The 21,486-nt window shown below is 37.7% G+C and overlaps 1 protein-coding gene across 2 annotated transcripts in view; it reads right to left on the bottom strand.

Moving 5' to 3' along the window:
• NR3C2 (nuclear receptor subfamily 3 group C member 2) overlaps positions 1-21,486 on the bottom strand; it is a 346,322-nt gene that overhangs the window by 95,852 nt on the left and 228,984 nt on the right. For both annotated transcript variants that reach the window (XM_019441306.2, XM_019441311.2), the window contains exon 4: positions 7,637-7,753. In XM_019441306.2, the coding sequence (XP_019296851.1) occupies positions 7,637-7,753 (117 nt within the window). The remainder of the gene's footprint in view (positions 1-7,636; positions 7,754-21,486) is intronic.

Here is a 21,486-nt window from a genome sequence, read left to right as displayed (position 1 = left end):
CAAAAGAGGACCGTACATCCGAGGTGGTGCCCAGAAGGAGAGAGGCTGGCTCTGATGCCAGTTCTCTGGAGATCACCAGGGCCAGTGACAAGCTATCCTGGCCCCAAAAGGTCAGAAAGGCTAAGCTCTCCTGCCCATTACGTAGAAGGGATGACAACCTACCAGGACAGACTGCAAACAAAAAAGTTAAAGGATGCATGGAAGTAACAAGGGGCCTTTGTATACCAAGCAAAACTTCCCAAACATCTCTGGGTCATATATTTTAAAAGATTCAAGAAAAGCGGCCTACCTGGGTAAGCCCACCCAGACATGAGTATGTGCCTACAAATGTGTATGTTCTTAGGAGGGACGAATCTTTGAATCGAATGTTTCTATTGCTAAGATGTCATCTGTCACCAAATAAGACACCAATATAATTAAGAGTTTAAAAAAAAAAAACTAATAAAAATTAAATGCACATACTGATCGCAAATTATAATCATAATAGGTAAACTTTGGAAGAAAAAAAGTCTCAGAAATGAAGAAAAATAGTAAATCTTGAAATTGTGTCTGCTTTGGGACCAATCCTGAACTTTCCTCTTTGAAATTTTGCAAGGTAAAAATACCAGTTGTTTAACTCAAGTCATATTACTAAGAAAATGAATATGGCGTAACTTATACGTGAAGATTCAAAAACCATACTTTCATTGATTTATAAAAATGTGTTATTTCCCTCTGCACTTTACTGTTCAAAAGTCCCACTGAAATTCTTATTGTCTCCAAGCAAGAGGAATTGGAAAGAAAAAAAAAATCCAAGCAATGGTATTTCTTCATAAAACTCAGTACACTTGGGCTTTCTAAACTTATACAGACTACTGCATATCCTGCCTCAGGAGACCCTTAAAGATATAAAAATTGTTTTCCTTATTGGATTTCAGATATTAAACCTCCTCTTCACTGGCGTTGATCCTATAACTTCTCTCACCAGACCCACACCGCGTGTGAGTTTTGCAGGTGACCAAAAGTTGCTGGCAGGTAAAGCCAATTTACCTCAAGTAGAAAAGATCCCTTTTCTTGGAGAATCAGTTATGATTCTGTCACTCTAGGATCTTTGGGTCTTTTGTTTTTCACCCACTTCTCCATTTCAGTTCTCCCAGCATTTCACAGCAGGAGACTGATTTACTGATGTCTCTAGTCTCCTTCCCCCTTTTCCTCCTTTCTGTTCAGGGAAAACTCCTTTGGTTATCTGTAGAATTCTTTACTTCTTCTGCCCAGTAGCAGTATTATTCTTATGTTTCCCTTCTTTTTAGTTCAAAATTGTGAACTCTATTTTTAAAGTTTTATTATAAAACGTTCATATTATTAAAAACAAGACACAACCTACTTGAACATTTCTTCCTCAGTCTCTTGACTCCTCCAAGTCTTTTCCTATATAGCTAGAATCATAGAATAAGTAAAATTTTAATAATTTTGCATGCTAATTTTTCATTATTACTTTTTTTAGAAAGTTTCTATGTTGCTCTGAATTTTCATCGCCGTAATTTTATTGGCTGATTAATATTGCATTATGTGGATGAATTTTAATTTACAGATTTTCCTCTCTTTGGTTCCATCCTCATCAGTAATATACGAGAGTGTATCTTTGAACACTGCTAGTATCAGCATCTTGCTTCCCTTCCTTTTTCACTGAGCTGCCTCCTCTCTGTCTCCAGAAAGCAACCATCATGTCTACTGTTGCTACTGCTTCCTGTGTCTGACATCCCTCTCTTCTCACATGACATGACATGGTCCATTCCAGGAGGAAGAGGTAGCCCTGCCTGATACGGCCACCCTTTAAAGGAAGGCTCTGGCTAAACCCAGTGAGAGTGATTTTGCTGGCATTGAGGAAAGCTGCAGATAGGCGCTGGAAGTAAATTGGAACCCAGATTAGAAATGCCCTGTGGTTTGTAAAGTCTACATTTCTAAAGCTACAGGAAGCAAGATTTTAATGTTTTAGAGGCTTCATTAAAGGAAAGTGAAAGGGGACTTAGCCTATTTGATGAGAAATGAAATAAGAGAGGGGTGTGTTCTGGAAAAGAGGGAAGACAACGGAATTAGAATTCTTACGTTGCATTTTTTAAGTCTCTGATGATATGATCTTAGATTCCAAGTTCCTCTTCTGTACATGGGAGGACTGGAATAGAAAAATCTTGAAGATCTCCTCTATATGCCATGGCCAGAGTGCAGTCAAGTGAGTGAAGTGCTCCTCAAAACTTATTCTTGGTCTGAGGGCCACTTGGCTTTAATGATGTTTTATGCATTTTAGGAGAAGCTCTAAAAGACATGTATATAGATCATCCTCATCAGAACACTGGCATGTAAAAGTGATTAATTCTTTGGAGAAAGCTATGTAAAGCAATAAATTCTCATGCATATGGAACCAAGACTTTTTTAGATCTACTGATAGGGGCTAGAGCAAGCATGGAAGGCCCAGCTTGGGGCCAGAAAAGCTGTTATTTTCCTTTCAATTTCTCTGTTGACATTCTCACATCTTCTGCTATATTTTCCTTTGCATGCAGCCTAAAGCGCAGCAGGATTTTAAAGAAAAGGAATGGTACTTGTGGTAGGAAGGAGGGAGCGGATCTAGAGAAAAGGGAAGAGGCACATTTTCTGGCTTTAACTTCCGAGACATAAAAATCGACTTGTTCTTCCTTCCTCCCACTTTCTAAGGTAGATGCTAGTGTGGGGACACAGTTAGGATTATACACTAACCAGATGATAAGCTAGGAAAAAAACCGTTGTCAAGTATTTTGGATTCCTGAAGTCTTCAGAAGGGGAAGGCTAATTTTGTTCCCAGAGTGATGACCACTCACCGACAGAAAATGCCGGCCAAATAGTACACTGGGTTGGCAGCTGCCTTATCCCCCAAGAGAGGTAGCGGGGAAGAAGGGTGGATCAAAGGAAACTGCACAGTCCTCCTTCATTAGGACAACGGGTGAGATTGGAACATGTATAAAAAGGTTTCACTTCACTCACATTTTTAAGATTGCTTCACATTAAAAGGTTAAACTTTACATTATCCTTTTTGAAGATGATAAAATTGCCCACATTTCCTATTGCCCAAATTGAAACTAAAAGCAAGGCTTCAAAATAAATTATAAAAGAAAAAGAAAGATTACAATGTAGGTCACTGCAACTCGACACTTAATAAAAGTTAAGGATTTAATCTCTGAGCCAGAAATGGTTAAGTTGTAACTCGAATCTGAAGAAAAGAGTATTTTTCATAAGTATTATTTCCTACTCTGCCCATTTTTGACTCACTACTTGCAATGACCTCGAGATTCAAAATATGCTTTCTCTCTAGTAAAATGTTTTACCAAAACTCACAAAACCTATGCCTCATACACAGAAACCAACAACAAACTATGTGAATTCTATATTCAGTACTGTGTCAAACCTCACTTACAGATCATTACAGACACAAATAAAAAAGCAGGGTGCTGCTGCCATTAATAGATAATCTGGGCTATTTTAAAAATGCCAATCTACAGGGGCTCCTGGGTGGCTCAGTCAGTTAAGTGTCTGACTTTGGCTCAGGTCATGATCTCACAGTTTGTGGGTTCAAGCCCCGCGTCGGGCTCTGTGCTGACAACTCAGAGCATGAAGCCTATTTCAGATTCTGTGTCTCCCTCTCTCTCTGCCCCTCCCCACCCCTCACGATCTGTCTCTCTCAAAAACAAACAAACATTAAAAAAATAATAAAAAAATAAATAAAAATGCCAATCTACAAATAGTGGACCTAGGTCATACAGCAGAGTGACACTGGGTACAGGCTTTGGTGCCAGGGACAGAGATTTGAGTTCTGGCTCTGCCATCCCCTGGCCCTGTGGCCTTAAGCCACTCCTTTAACCTCTCTGTACCTCCATGAACTCACTTCCAAAATGGACAGATTAAAAGTATGTATCACATATGTTAACCGAGGTTGAAAAAGGATGACACATATAAAGTCTTAGCAAAATGCTGAGGACACAGAAGCCTTCAAAAATGCCAGTTAATCATTCATTCAATTAATTAATTCAATAAATGGTTACTGAACACCTACTTTGTGCCAGGCACCATTCTAGTTACTGGGGAAAAGGCAATGAACAAAATAGACAAAAATTCTTCCCCTGATGGAATTCACATTCTAGCAGAAAATATCTCACAACTGAATAGTGCTTACAATTATTTATTATTATAGCTAAACCAGTGGGTTTTAATGCCACCCAGGGTACATTTAGTGAAGTCTGGAAACATTTTTGGTTATCACAACTTGGGGAGAAGAGGTTGCTATCAGCATTTGGTAGGTACAGACCAGGGATGCCGATATACCAATGCATAGGATGGTTCCTTATTATGAACTACCTGGCCCAAAATGTCAACAGTGCAGAGGTTGAGAAACCCTGTTTTATTTATTTATTTTTTCAATATATGAAGTTTATTGTCAAATTGGTTTCCATTGGTTTCCAGTGCTCATCCCAAAAGGTGCCCTCCTCAATACCCATCACCCACCCTCCCCTCCCTCCCACCCCCCCTCAACCCTCAGTTTGTTCTCAGTTTTTAAGAGTCTCTTATGCTTTGGCTCTCTTCCACTCTAACCTGTTTTTTCCCTTCCCCTCCCCCATGGGGAGAAACCCTGTTTTAAAGGTTATAAACGGGCTCAGTTCATTCTTAACAATACACTATGAGGTAGGGAATTATAGATATGGTTATTTTGTTATAGTAACTAATAGTACTTATATTTTATAGAATGGGTTATATAATATTTATAGTAATATTTACAAAGTTTTACAATATTTGTAAATATTTGTAAGTTATATAAAATTTACATATAGACACTTTAAAAGATACTTCAGTTGTATGTATATTTAGATTCAGATGTTGGATTTTACAAAATTGATTCAGTTTATTTTATAACCAATGGCTGTACCCTTGTGCCATCTAGATTTTAAATGATTCATTTCTCCTGATTCTCACTCACATGCTTAAGAAGGTGATCTTTTGCGCCACATTTGCACTGATTCAGATAACAGAAAAAGGGAACAGTGTGGTTACTAGAAACACCAGACCACAAGTCTAGAGATATAAGACCATTTTACTGGCTGTGACATGTCTGGGCAAGTCACTTAGCCTCTCTGGGCACCTGAGGTTCACCATCACCAAAACATGGGGCAGTAATATCATTTGGATCATGTGTGAAGGCGCTATGGAAATCACAATGAGCATTACCTCCACCCACTGAACATGCACTGAATGCTTTCTTTTCTTTGCACACTGACTCATTCAATCCTCATCACAGTCCATGAGGCAGACATGCTGATCACTACAAGTTGAAGATAAGGAAACATGGGCACAGAAAAGGTGGTAGCTCCCTTGAGGTTACATGGTCAAGAAGTAGCTGGATTCCCACCCAGGCAGTCTGGCTCCAGAGCCCATCCTCTTAACCAGCAAGAGCCTCTCTGGCTGAGCTACTGTGTCACATATTCAGGCCACAGTCTGACATGAACAGTCTCAGCTGGCCATGGTCCATACCCCTCTGGATTTCTAAAAGTCTCTCTGCTCTCCATCCTGCCATTTTACTCACCAGTCCCGACCAGCAGCCTATTGGTTCATTTATCAAAGCAAAGAAGGATGAAGTCTCATTTGATTTCTTTTTCAAATTACTTTATTTCTTTTAATTAGGCAACATGTGTACATAACACATGCATTAAACAGAATACAAAATTCAAAGCCATGGAAGAGAATACAATGACAGTAATTCTCCTTCCTATCCTTGTCTCTCAGCTACCCAATCCTTTCTACTGAGACATGACCAGTTTCTTGTTTCTTATATATTATTCCAGAAATGTTCGATACAATATATATTCTTTTTCCGAAACGGATATACCACTAGTAGTAGACAAAACATCTATTTTGCAACCTGATTTTTTTCACTAAACAATATTTTGGAGATCAATCCATATAGAGCTTCCTTTATTCTTATTAATGTCTGAAGAGTATCTGTAATTTATTTAATCAATCTTGACCACATGAATAATGTATTTCTGATGGTCAACAATGTTATAATGACTATTTTATGAATTTATCATGTCTTACCTGCAAAAATATACTTAGGATAAATTCCTAAAAGTGGAGTTATTGAGTCAAATGTTTACCATTTTACTGAAATAGCTAAATTCCTCTCCATAGGGGCTGTATCACCTTATTTCCATCTCAAATGCATAAGATCACCACTGAATTTTACTTTATTTCTATATCATCAAACAATATATCATAAACATGTTTTATTTTTGACATTTGTAAAAAATATCTTAAATTTGCGTTTCTCTTATTATGGTTAGACTGAGACTCTTTTCATGTGTTTCAAGTACCAGTTGTATTTCTTTTGTCTATAAGTGTTCTGTTCATATTCTTGTTCTGTTCAATCTCATTTTTTATAGGAACTTTCTTTTTCTTATGAAATTGTAGGAGCTTTTTATGAAGAAATAAACCTTTGTCTGTAAGTTGCAAGTAGTTTTTCCCAGCTTCTTATTTATTATTTGCCTTTGAAGCAATATTTGATTTGTAAATAGTGTTGATTTCCTCAATTCTTTTAATAGCTTCTGAGTTTTATACTTAGAATGGTCTTCTCCACTTGAAGAGTATTAAAGAAATATCCATGTTTTCCTTTAGTACTTCTATGGTTATATTTCCAAGTTTAAAACTTTGAAAGACTACGATTTATTTGGGTGGAGATTATGAGTTTGGATTCAACTTTCTTGTTTCCCAGATTGCTTCCCAGTTGTCACAATAATTTCTGGTGAATAATTGATCCTTTTACCACTGATGTGGAATGTCAAATTTACTATATACAAAAATCTCATGTTAATTTTTTTCTTGACTTTCTGTTGATCTTACAATCAGTAAACAAACAGACCATTTTAATGACTATAGCTATATCATATGCTTTATTATTTGATAGAGCTAGTTGCCCTTACTATTTATCTTTTTCAGAATTTTGTTGCTTGTTGTTTAAGAACTTAGAATCACCAATTGGTAATTTAGTTAGGACTGTGTTACATGCATAAATTAATTCAGGGAAAACTGATACCTTTAGCACACTGGACCTTCCCATTCATGGGCACTGTATACTTTTGTGTTCGGTTCAAGTCTTTTACCATCCCCACCACCCATCCTACCCCCCTTTTGGCAGGTTCATGTGATATTTCAAAGTGTCTTTTGTTTTTGTTTTTCTTTAAATACAGGTCTTCCTTTATTACATTTATTCTTAGAGTTAGAAATGTATTCATATCTGATTAATGTTATCACATATAGGGCTTATTTCTAAACAGACATTGTAATAAAAACTGTTAGTTATGGTTTTATATAAAAAGTCATTCATTTTTGTGTTGGTTTTGGTTATGTTCCCAGTTTTTGAAACCTTCACAAACTCAGGGTTGAAAACTTCACTAGGACTACAGCCACATAACATACTTTTTTTTAACTGCTGCTAAGAAAGAAATACTAAAATGTTTTAGCATGAGTATAGAACTTGTTAAGATTTTTAGAAATCTTTGCTCCATGTTAGCTTCATCTTAAATTTTGGGAGTATACAGAGCTTCCATCTTAATTTTTATTTAACTAAAAACACAAGACTTACCTCCTAAATTCATTCCAGCTTGAAGACATTTCTGAAGTCTGCAGGCAGGACAATTCTTTCGTCGAATCTTATCAATGATACAGTCATTTCTTCCAGCACATAAATAGTTGTGTTGCCCTGAATAAAAAAAAAAAATTGTTAAAACAAAGACTACTACACTAATATAAAGTACTAATATGTATAATCAGAATATGAAACTTCATCTTTCCTGCCTTGAAATTTCTTTTAAAAAATAGATGAGAAATATGATTTACAGATAATACAGGCATAGGAATGCTCACTTTAACCTAACACAGACATAACAGAGTCACTTTAAAATAACATAACATAATAGACTTTATATTACAGATAAGATTAATACTACATTCATTTCCAACTCTCATATACATACAGCCACGTTCCCTCTCTCTGAAATTTTTGATAGCTGCACAAGCCCTCACGGGCAATGGTGCAACTTTCATTCAGATATCACAGCAGCAGCAAAGTGAATTATTCGAAGGCTCTCTTGCAGTTGTTTAAGCTATGCCTGCCCACCATTTACACGTGTGATTTCAGTGGGAAGACTTTTAAATTATACAACTGCAAATGTTTAACTATTTCATACTGTGGACCAAACTGTAACTTCAAACATTCAGATGTGGGAATATGCTTAGCGAGAGGCATCTGCTGGCAAAATGTAAAATTGTAGCCTAGTTCTATTATTCATTTATTAATTTCAAAAATAAGTACCAGGCACTATTAGAAACACTGAGGAGAGGGGTGCCTGGCTGGCTCAGTCAGAAGATCATGCAACTCTTGAGTTTGTGAGTTTGAGTCCCATCTTGGGTGTAGAGATTACTTAAATAAAAAAAAAACAACACTGAGGATCTAGCAATGAGAAAGGCAGTCAGAAGTCCCTGCTATCATTAACTTTCATTCAATTGGGAGGAGACAGTCAACAGACAAGGTAATTAGGTAAAATATACAACTGTTGGACAGTTAAGTGCTAGGGGGACATGAAGAGAAGGGGCATATAACATGGTGGAGATGTGGGAGGATGTGGGAGGATGTGGGAGGATATTGATATTTTAAAAAGAGTAGGGAAGACCTTACTCAACGATGCTTTAAATAAAAGTCTGAAGGAAATAAAGGTGCTGTGTGGACATCTTGGGGAGAAAGTACACTAGGCAGAGGGAAAAGCGAATGAGGGAAGGGTAGGGTTGGGGAGGATACTTGGCATGTTTAAGGTACAGCCAAGTGTGAAAGAGTAGAAAGCATGAGTAGAAAGTAAGAGGTAAGGAAAAAGAGCTAATGGGAGTCAGATCACATGAGGCCATAGTAAAGACCATATTTAAGACTTGGACTTTTTTACTCTGAGTGTAACAGAAAGGTTCGAGCAGAGAAATGACTTGATGTGATTTACACTTAGCAGGATCACTCTGGCTGCTATGCTGACAACTGACTCAACAGATGCAGGGAGATCCGGGGTAGGAGGCTATCACCACAATCCAGGGGAGAGATGATGGTGGTTCTGGTCAGTGTGGTAGCAGTGACAGTGGTGAGAAGTGGTCAGAATCTAGATGCATCTTAGAGGCAGAACTGTTAGCATCTGCTCATAGACCAGAGAGAAACAGGAGTCAGAGAAATTAAGATTCTTGGACTGAACCCTTAGGAAAAATGGAACTGCCATTTAAGGGCATGTGGTTTATGTGAAACTTCCCCAGTTCAGTTTTGGATGTGTTAAGTTTGAGATGCCTGAGAGGGATCTAAGTGGATATGTCAAGTTGACAGTTAGATGCACAGGTCTGTGTCAGGGAGAGGTCTGGGCTGGAGATGTAGTCAGCTTGTGGTCATTATTTTAAGCCATGAGACTGGATGAGATCATACAGAGAGTGAGCACAGACTGAAAAGTGAAGAGGTCCGAGGACTGAGTCATGGGCCATTGAAAACATGCAGATAAAGGAAAGAAGGGGTTTCACTGATTACTGTAAAGCAGTGAACAAGCTCTAAAGCACTCCCTTCAGACTAGGACTCTCCTGCTCCCTTGGTTGAGACTAAGTAAATTACAGTAAATACTCAATAAAAATAATATGTGTTGCTTAATGTAATTAAAATAATTTAATCTAGAGCACATTCTCGGTAACATTATGGTAAATCTTAGTAATAATAACAATAAACAGTACTAGAATAGGGAAATCTATCAAAGTAAAGAAATGGAAATCTACCATTGTAATAATCTAATGGCTTTTTTAAAAAATGAAGACTCTTAGGGAGTGTAAGTAGGTATAGATAATTACACAAAGGCAATCAATACCCATTGGTAAAGACAATACCTGATTCATATAACATTTTGTGATGCCATGCATTATTAGGTAACTGGTTACCACTTTTAAAAGTTTAAGGCCCTATTATAGCACTATCTTATTTAAGCCCTGTAACAACCCTACGGTACAGAAGGAAATTATTATTATTGCTATTTACTCAAAATAAAAAATTCATGCTAGCGCTGGTAAAGTGGCTTCCCCAAATGGTGAAATTGGAAGAATTCAGGAAAGCTGACAGTATCCGTGTGCCTTAAGGCCAGAAGCCTTTTTCAAACATCAACTTGCAATATAACTTACTGGTGGTCCAACAGGATGCTAAAAGTACTCTTTGGAACCAATAAGCAAAGTAACATTATTTGAATGAGGAGTATTCTACTTTATCAGCCACTATTTTCACTGGAAACCAGCACCATGTAGTTGTGTTGCCTTTTGCATGGTGTGAACTTGAACACAAAACCACAGATTTTATCTGTAACTCCTATTGAACTTTAAAGTCCAAAGAGAAAACTAAATGTGATTTTAATTGTTTTCTTCAATATTTATTTATTTCTGAGAGAGAGAGAGAGAGAGAGAGAGAGAGAGAGAGAGAACAAGAGCAACTGGGAGACAGAAGCTCTGAAGCAGGTTCTAAGCTGTGGGCACAGAGCCCGATTGAAGGGCTCGAACTCATGAACCGTGAGATCATGACCTGAGCCAAAGTCAGTTGCTTAAATGATTGAGCCATACAGGTGCCCCCTAATTGGTTTTAATTCAGCAAGTATTCATTGGGAACCCACTATGTGTGGAAGGCTGCCAAAATTTTGCATAAGGAGTTGGGGTAATCTAAGGTTCTTTCCGTTTCCGTGAATGTGCAATAAACTGTGACTAAGTCTCTGAGATTGTAGGCATACGAAAATGCATGAAAAATGACCACCACTGACTTACGTACACACTAGAAGACTTTGTTCTTTGGGTGTTCAAAAACAGAAACTTCCAAAAGCTGGGATATTTCTTTTTTTTAAGTTTACTTATTTATTTTGAGAGAAATAGGGAGAGAGAGAGAAAGAGAGAGAGAAGGCATGCGGGAGGAAGGGGCAGAGAGAATCTCAAGCAGGCTCTGTGCTGAGCTGGGATATTTCTATAAGAATTCAAAAAAAGTGAACACACCTTAAAAATACATGTTACATTAATAGCTGCAGGATAATTTCCTTCCTGCAGTAATATTTGAAATTGTGTATTTGGTTTCTACCAACCAGTGTGGTCACTGCCACCAATTCATCTTCCAAAAATAGGATGAGAGCAATGTAAGGGACTGCTGCAGGAATGTCTTAAGGGTTTTCAGATAATTCCCTGCCATTTATATTTTTAGTTGTGCAAACATTAAAGATTTAAACTGTAGCTACACAAATATGTAATGTGTGTCCCATCCCTGAATCTATATTAAATCATAAAAGTAGTAACAACAACAACAACAACAACAACAAAACCCACAATGAAAACAACAGAATGCATCTAGAAGATTTACAAAACTTTTAATCATGTCCTATTTAAACACTGTGTTCTCGGGCGCCTGGGTGGCTCGGTCGGTTAAACGTCCGACTTCAGCTCAGGTCATGATCTCGCGGTCGGTGGGTTCGAGCCCTACGTCGGGCTCTGTGCTGACAGCTCAGAGCCTGGAGCCTGTTTCAGATTCTGTGTCTCCCTCTCTCTGTGACCCTCCCCCGTTCATGCTCTGTCTCTCTCTGTCTCCAAAATAAATAAACGTTAAAAAAAAAAAAAATTAAAAAAATAAACACTGTGTTCTCCTAGTGTTAAGAGTGCTAATCCTCAGCAAGTCACGTCCCAGGCTCTTTCAGGTAAATGGTTTTCTACTATGATGCTATGATAGGGCAGACAACCAGAGTTCTGGGGACCAGACAGTGGAGGCTTTGGATGATAAGCTAAGGGACTCAAATTTTATTTGGCAGGTTATAGGATATCAATGAAGAATCTTGCTTACAATATGTCAAGTCCAGAGCTGTGTTTTAGAAACATTAATCTGAAGGTGATATACTAGGTAGACAGAACGGAAGTAGGGGACACTATTAACAGTCCACTTGAAAGTTCTCAGACATGGCCTCCAAGCAAATTAGTAGCCGTATCTTTGTCAGACTATAAAGGAACAGGAATAATCCTGCAGTTAAGAAAAAAATCAAAGATTTCTCATTGAAATTACATGTCCATTATGGAGAGAATTCCAGTTCTGGTAGTGGCAGAAGAGCTTGAATCAGATGAACCTCCTACAAACAACACTTATAAACTGTCCACGAAAGAAGAGAAAGAAAGATTTAAAGGCAATGGGGAGCAACCAAAAGCAGGCAGAAACTGGAAGAAAATGGATTCTTGAAAAAAAGTATCACCATAAACAATATTCACCTCTGAATGGCTCTTTCCTTGAGAGCCTTGTGTTCTACTCAGTGCAGGGTAGATAGAAATTAAGCAAAATCCTCAGTCTTAATGGCTTGAGAAGGGAGAGAACAGATTTGGGGACTGCCAGAGCAGCCAGAAGTTGAAGGAAGTCATTCTGGAAAGACGAGTATCATGGAGGGGTGGGGGGGGGGGTAGAGGGAGATAAAATGTACATATTAACTCTCCTCAAATTTTTGGCTGATCCCTAAACTGAACATGAAACTCCAAAGAGTCAAGGGGTGAAAGAATTGAAAGTTGAAAGGGCTGAGCAGATGATTTCAGCTTCTGCCCACCACAAAAAGTCTGAATCCCACTAAATCAGGGCTCACTAAATAACTCAGGCTCTCCATTGAAATACCAGAAGGTCCCTGCCTTAAGAGGAAATACTGTATTCCAGGACTGAGGCATTTACCCTACAGTTAAAGGCACAACCAAAATAGACCTATCCTAAAAAAGTTTTTTTTTTTTTTCCTTTTGAGAGAGAGAGAGAGAAAAGAAGAAGAAGAAGAAAAAAAAAAAAAAAAACAGCAGGGAGGGGCAGAGAGAGAGCAGGACAGAAGATCTAAAGCAGACTTTGTGCTGACAGCAGAGAGCCCGATGCAGCGCTCAAAGTCAGATGCTCAAATAACTGAGCCACCCAGGCACATCATCCTAAAGAAGTTTAAAGCAAAGGCTCTACAAGTTTAAGGTGATGGGTAATTTAATTGACTACTAGAAGAAAACTCAATACTCTTCAGAAAAATATAACAGGATCTGGATTTTCCAGAAAGTCTAGAATACAATATTTAAAAACAGAAAAATATGAACCAAAGTCAATAGAAAAATTAGTCCGTAGAAACAGACCCAGAGGTTGGAATTAACAAATAAGGATTTAAAAACTGATATGTCAGATTGTGTAAGAAAATATCATTAACAGGAGTTAAGAACTGTGGACTATCAGAAGAGGTTAGGAAACTATAAAACAAAAACAAATGGACATTCAAGAACTTAAAAATACAGTATATAAAATAAAATATTTATTGGTTAAAATTAATAACATATTGGGCATTAAACAAAAATGGGTTATTAAAATTAAAGAAATATAAATCATCCCAACTAAAGCATAAAGAGAAAAGATTAAAGGATAAATGAACAAGGCACCAATACCTTGTAGGACAGCATTAAGCAATTTAATATGTGTGCAGTTGGAGTTCCAGAAAGAGAGAGAAAATGGGTCAGAAAACTATATGAAAATTTACAAATCTAGAAAGCTTAGCAAATGCCCCCTTTAAAACATAAATACAAACAAAAGCACTATGGCACAATACAGTTAGGTTGCTGAAAAACAAATATAAAAATAATTATAAGCAGCCAGAGCCAAAACAAATTACATTACATAAAAAGAAACAAGGAAAAGAGTAATACATGATTTCGTATCAAAGCAATTGAGGACACAAGACAACATCTCTTTAAAGACCATCAACTCAGAATAACCAATGAAAACACTTCTCAAAATGAAGGTGAAATAAAGACATTGTTGTATAAATTAAAGCTAAGGGAGTTTGTTGCTAGTAGGATTACATTGTAAGATATGAAAAAAAAAAAAAGTTCTTTTTGCTGAAAGAAAATGATACCAGATAGAAATTGGGATGCATCAAAAAGAAAAACAAGAACTGGAAATTATGGATGATAAAATGTAAAAGAAATTTTCTTTCTAAAAATTCTTTAAAAGTCAAATGATTGTTTAAAGAAAAAATAATAAAAATGTATTATGGGATTTATAAAATATGTATGAGAGAAATACCTGAGAACATAGCACAAATAAGGAGGGATATAAATGAAATTCTACTGCTGTTAAGTTTCTTACATTATCCTTAAAATGGTATACCTGAAATTGATTCAAGGTAGACAATGATAAATTAAGAGTACATCCTGTAATTCCTGGGTAAGCAACATTAACATCACATAAGAACTTATCAGAAATTTAAATTTAAATTCACAGGCCCACTTCAGACTTACTAACTCAGAAACTCTGGAACAGAACCTAGAAATCTGTGTTTTATATAACACTTCAGGTGATTCTAATTCATATTAATGTCTGCAAGACTGCCATGAAGCAGTCACTAGAATAACAACACTAAGAAGTATGGCTCAAAAGATGGCAGAGATATATAATGGCATACTATAAAGTATTTAACCCAAAAAGTAAAGGAAAAACAAAGGAACAAATCACAGAGGGAACAAAAGGGAAACAAACACCAAGATAACAGATATAAATCTAATATAGCAAATAATTACATTAAATGTAAATGGTCTATACACTTTGATTAGAAGTCAAAGATGGTGGACTGGATTAAAAGAAGACTGAGGTATGTGTTAAGATGCATTTTCAATATATAGGCACAGGCAGTTTGAAGGTTAAAAGATGAGAAAATACATGCAATGTAAAATGTTAACATAAGAAAGCTGATGTAGCTATATTAAAATCAAACAAAGTAGACTTTAAGACAAAGAGTATCAACAAAGAAACAAAGTCATTTCATGATGATTAAACGGGCAGATAACAATCCTAAATATAAAATGCACCTAAGAGCAGAGTTGCAAAATAAATCAAGCAAAAATTGACATAACTAAAAAAGGAGAAAAGATAAATCCAAAATCACAGTTGGAGATTTAAGAACCCATCTCTCAGTAACAATTTCTCAGAACCACTATCTAGAGAAACAGTAACAATATAGAAGATTTGAACAATATTATCAAATGATTAACATTTAGTCACACAATTACACAGAACATGTGTCCTTTTCAAGTGCTCATAGAACATTTGGTGAGATTGTGCAATGCTGAGCTATGAAACAGTGTCAACTTCTAAAAGGATTAAAATCATGCATAGTATGTTTTCTGATCGCAAAGGAACTAAATTAGAAATCAATAACAAAATATCTAAAAAAGCCCCACATATGTGAAAATTAAGCAACACCCATCTAAATAATTTATGGGACAAAAAAAGGGATCAAAATGGAAATTACTGAGTATTTCAAACTGAATGATAATGAAAATTCAACATATCAAAATTTGTTGGATACAGCTATAGTACTTACAAAAGAATTTTTAGCTTTATATCCTTATATTAGAAAAAAAATATTTAAAATTGATGATCTAGAATTCTACCTTAAGATGCTAGAATAAAAACTAAACCCAAAGCAAAATAGAATGAATGCAATATAGTATAGAAATCAATGGCAAGGACAAGCAATAGAAAAAAAATCAACAAAGACAAAAAGTTGGTTTTATTTTAAAGAACTATTTTTCTGGATCTTTAAATCATATCCCGTTTACTTTAAGCTTCTATTTCCCTCCATGTTATGGAAATGTACCTTTTTTTGTAAAGATATTAATGAATTAGTCAAGAGCAGATAGGCTGGATATTCTGTTCCATGTCTTCTCACTTTGGGCCCCATGTCTTCTCACTTTGGGAGGAGTCATCATAGTGAATATTGTGAGTCTTATGCTATAGAGGATGTAGAATATGACTTAGGAAATATAATGCTCCAGCCCAGAAAGGGCAACTCACTATTCATTGCTCAGATTTAGTACAATGATCGCACTCAACCACAAAGGAGGCATGAAATGGAATCCTACCTTGTGCCCAGAAGGCAAAGAGATGGAAACAGATGGGGAACACCACTGAGGACTACCTCCATGAAGGGGAAACCAGAACATAAAATTCAGCCTCTGTATTAGTTCTTCTCTGAAGTGTTAGATTTACATTATTTTTTATGGGACAAATTAACTTTGATAATGTTGAGGGCCCTTTCCATAAATAGCTGAACTTTTCAAAATGTTAATGAGAAGATACTAGTGTGTACTACATTTCCTTTTAGAAGAAAAGAAGCATCTATGGACTATTTTAATAAATAATGTATTCCAGTGACCACCCCCAAGTCCAAACACCCACAGTCTATTTTATCAATGGTAGTATACTCATATGCACATGTACTCAAGAATTTGTACTGAAAAAAAAAAAAAAAAAAAAAAAAAAAAAGGAAAGGAAATCAATTAAAACTTACATGGGAAGTGCAAATGTCCTACCATTTTCAAATAGATTACTTTTCCTCATAAAAATTTTGAGAATGTTCCATCTGGCTAGTTGGTAGCAAGCACTGTAATGGATTCTCCGAAGAAAAGAAGGTACATTTCCACAACATGGAGGGAAATAGAAGGTTCAAGTAAATGGGATAGGATTTGAAGATTCAGAAAAATAGTTCTTTAAAATAAAACTTTTGTACAAAATTTCTGAGCATCCATCTATGGCACTCTACTAGGCTCTGTGAAGAAATAGCCTACCAGCTAATGGAGAAAGTAGAGATACAGCACAAACAGCATACTACCTGGCCCATCGTTGCTACTGAATAAAAGGATCAATGAACGAATGCAATCATTCTGATAAATTAAATCATGTACAACATTCAGAATGTACACGTTCATATAGTGTGTTGTATATGCAGACAAACCCACAGTAATGAATGTTCACAGAAGGCCTTATTGGCTCCTAGGTAATTGGCTTACAAAAGACAGATGCATATAAATCTTTTCTGCCTTATCTCCAGCATCATACCTTTCAGACTCTCCTACACACACACACACACACACACACACACACACACACACACACACACACACACACCCAATTGAGAAAAAGAGCTCTGAGGATTTGCAAGGAAGCAGCAGAGAGTTCTGTGAAAGGCAAAACTTAAACCAGGGTCAGAATCCCACAGGGGATGAGTGTGCCTTCTTGGTGTCCTAGGTCCTAAGTAATTCTCCCCCCTAGGAGACCCGCTTTATGCGCCACTGAAATTCCTTAGGTTGCCTGTAACTGTAGCCATTACAGAGCCATCTGCATCTGAAAGCATCTTGTTTTAAGAATGAAAATCTGTTCAGTAGGGCTCAGGGAACTTTAGTCACTCATCCATCTGTGTGTACTAGTTCAACGTACCTCCTGCCTGAGGAAGTGAAAGCTTTTTGGAGAAAAGACAGTAATTCTAGCAAACAGAAAGCTGCCAAGGTTACAGTAAATCTGAAGGGAGTACCAGGAAGTTTAGTTAGTACATATGTAATATAAATTCACGGGTTTACAGAGTAACCAGAAATACAAAAATCAAAGGGAAAATGCCTATGGACTTTAAAAAACAAAGTTTGAGTTCAAAAATTAAAAAAATCAAAAGTGTCATCTTCCCCCTGTTGTTTTCAACTATGGTATTGCTTTTAACTATAGAATAATTCAGTAAGTGCCTAAAACTTAATTTCATTATTTTAAAAGTTACTGAACTCAAAAAAAATTGTCATGTAAAATTTTCAATTACTTTGAAATCAAAAACCAAGTTTTTGTTGTACTTGGGCTGGTCCCAAATGAGAAAATACAGATTGGGTGACATATGGGTCTTGCCTTAAAGCATCAATAATGCTAGAAAGGAAAGAGTGGAAACATGGAAGGCGGGGCGGGGGAAGGAGACACAGTGAGAAGGGCACAGCTTTGTATCCAGACACACCTGGCTTCCAACCCTACCTCAGTCAATAGGGAACTGTGAGATTCTTGGCCACTTTGCTTAGCCTGTTCTGAGCTTCAGTTTCCTGATCTATGATGTGAACACAGTAACACCTGCTTTGTAGGCTGTCAGATGGATTCAATTAATATATACAAAACAAGACGCACAAAGCCAGGCCGAAGGTAAAAACCAAAAAACCAAAAAACCAAAAAAACCCACAAATGGTGATAGTGATGTTACCCATCATGTTTTTGGTTAGCTTGGTCTTAAATAAATAAATAAATAAATAAATAAATAAATAAATAAATAAATAAAATAAATAAATATAGAATTTTGAAAATCCAAAAAACAAACACAGTCAGCTCTTAATTAAATACATCAGCAAAGAACTTCCTGTGGGAAGAGAATATCACCACTGAATGAGGAAGACCTGTAGATGAACAGAGACCACTTGAGAAGAGACAAATACCAGTCAGCTCTGATCTCATCTTCAAGCCTTGACTTTCTCAACAAACTGGCAAGGATGTGAGAGTGGTGAGCAATATCCTTAGGGTAAACACAGGACAAAATGCTGGGATTCTGGTCTGCAACTCAGCTAAGAATTCTAGACTGGGGCCCAAGACCTTAAGCGTGGTAGAAGACTCTGGAAAGTTACAACCGCCTTGTACTGTTGCTCCTCACCTGCTTTATCTGTTTTCCAGTATCACTCAATATCAAAACTCTTAAAAGTAAGTAGGCACACATTTTAAAGGCAAAACATAGTCCATTCCCTCCTCAAACTTTCTAGAGGGTGGATAAGGCTAGGGAAACTTCATAAGGTAAATCATGTGGGATTCATGTGGTACGGCTTTTTTTTTTTTAAGTTTATTTATTTTGAGAGACACAGAGACAGCATGAGTGGGGAAAGGGCAGAGAGAGAGGGAGAGAGAATCCCAAGCAGGCTCCGCACTGTCAGCACAGAGCTTGATGTGGAACTCAAACTCACGAAACCATGAGATCGTGACCTAAGCTGAAACCAAGAGTTGGAAGCTTAACCAATGAGCCACCCAGGCGCCCCTGATGTGGTAGGACTTTAAAGAAGGAGGTGATTATACTGGGAAGAGAGAGATGAGGAAGGCTTTATGCAGAAAGCAAGCATCAGAATTAAGACTTGAAGAATGCTGTGGAGATGAAACACAGAGGGGACAGTCATACAGGCATCCCAGGCAGAGGATGGGGGCAGGGAACTGCAGAGACACAGTTAAATATGCAGGAAGCAACTGGTCTGGTCAATTGAAGCCCAGAAAGACAGGGGTCCAGAGAAGGAACAAGCTATATCTACACATTCTGGTGACTAGAGGACATCCAGGGAGCTGTCAATGCTACGAGGGCTCCTGGGCCCTCTCTTTTGGGTTTCAGACCCACGCATCCACCTAACTCAGAGGACATCCCTACCTGAACGTCTCTGACACTTCAAATCCTCCATATTCACAAACCAAACATAATGTGCTTCCTATGTTCCCCACTGTGAAAGCTACAACTAGCTGTTGGAACTAGAAGCTTCAGGGTCACACTTGATTTACATCCCATCCACCTCCCTGCAAACCCTTGCAATCCTAAATATTCAATTGGCCATGAGGGCCTGACGATTCTCTCCCCTGAGTTTCTCCTGAATCCCATCTATGTCCACCAGTACCTTCTCTCCTGATTTCAAAGCTCTCTTGGTTAAATTTCTGAATTACAGAGTTTGAACCCTTGCTTACTGTGTGATCTGAGACAAGTTACTTAACTTTTCTGTACATCAGTTTCCTTCTGTGTTAAATAGGAATTATCAAAGTGCCTATGTCATGAATTATCTGGAAGACGAATACACTACATAAAGTCCTGAGAATAGCCACTAGCATCCAGCAAGGATCCGGTGAATGGTAACTGTTATCATGATATTATTGCTATTATCATATAGCACTGCATATTACTATTATTATAACTAGTCTATCCTGCCTCTACTATGTCTCCACTTCTAAATCAAATGATTCTTAAACTTTAATTTAAAAGCTGTCTAAAAGAAATTACTCTAACAGATCTCAGTATCTTAGAATATGAAGAGAAGAGTGACTCTGGTTGAAATGAACATAAGCCCCCCTGCCCGCCCCCCCCCCCCCCCCGCGCCAGAGCTGCTCCCCATTTTGTATCGTCAGTGATCCAGGAGGCACTCCACTCGCTAGAAAACCAGGGCTCCTCTGAGGACACAGTCACAGCCATGAGCCTCCATCATCCACAGAGCTGTGCAGTGATCCTTTGGAATCACAAATCTGATAATCTCATCCTTTTGACTGAAAGCCTTCTAGGGCCCTTCACTCCTTAAAGTTTCAAGTTGAAACTCTTATGTATCTTATTCAAGTGACACTGAGCCACTGGGGAACAAAAAGGGGAGGCAGGGGTAGGCAGAGCTCAAAGACGTGCTCAGCAAAACTTACTGCTATTTCAGGAAAAGTAAGCAAAGCTGGGACCAGAGGCATCGGATACCGTAAAACCGGACTGTTATTTTTTACTGGTGTTTTAGTTATGGTGTTTTTACTGTCATTTTATTGCTATTATCAGTATGAAAGACAATGTATCTGGTGGCTTATTTTAACAAAATGGAAAAATTTCAGAAGACTGGTCACTGTATATTTGTATCTCTCTTCGCAGGTACAGGCACACAGGCTGGTCCCAAATTATATACCATCCTTTGCAAAATCCTAAAACTGCAGACAGGTAACACGGTGTGCAGTGAGTATCCCTTGCCTGTCTGATCCTGGCTGAGGTTCAGCCCTAGGCTGTGGCTGCACCTGTGGCACATCTTCCCGAATACCTCTCTGCTTTGACCTTAGGAAGGAGTCCTATTTGTGCTTCTGGCTCAACTAATTTCATATTCAGTGGTGTCTGTGGACACACACATCTCCTTCAATTCCCAGCAATGTTCTGCTCCTCTAATTACATGTGAAAACAAATACGCTATCTTCTCTTATCCTCTCTTATGGCCTGGGAGCTGGGCCATAAGCAGGGCTGATATCAAGTAAAACACTAAAATTCTCAGGTAAAACTAGATGTGGAAAGAATCAGGTTCTAGAAGCCCTTAGAACATCTTGAACACCTATAAACACCTTTATGAATGTTTGAAAAAGATACACAAAGAAGGAGGTAGGTGAATTCAATCTGATGAGCAGGTATTTAATGTGATGGGATTAAAGTGATTCTAGATCTAACAGAATGTCCCAAGTTCTACATTTTGAGAAACTGACTTATCATGACACTTGGGGAGCATAGCCCTTTACAAATGGGGGACTGGAGAAAGTAAGGACACACTGAACATGACATCTTCCCCTGCCTCAGCACCCAGATCCCTTTTCACCACCCCCCCAAAGAAGCTGTGCCTGAGTTCAGGTTGCGCCTTCCAGAGAGGAACACTCCCGTCCCTCCCCCATTGATATTTCCTTCCAGGGGAGACAGCTCTATAGACGTCACACTTCCGGCCGTCTCTTTCTCCTTTACTCACTCTGCCTTGGTTAGTAAGTCTGAAAAGAATAAATCTGACTTCTTTGCCTCAGCATCTTCCCCTTGGGGGAGAACTCCC

The sequence above is a fragment of the Panthera pardus genome, unplaced genomic scaffold (genome assembly GCF_024362965.1).
Source record: "Panthera pardus isolate Hobbes unplaced genomic scaffold, ASM2436296v1 HiC_scaffold_13, whole genome shotgun sequence".
NCBI lineage: Eukaryota > Metazoa > Chordata > Mammalia > Carnivora > Felidae > Panthera > Panthera pardus.
This window is presented reverse-complemented; position numbering and strand designations above follow the sequence as displayed.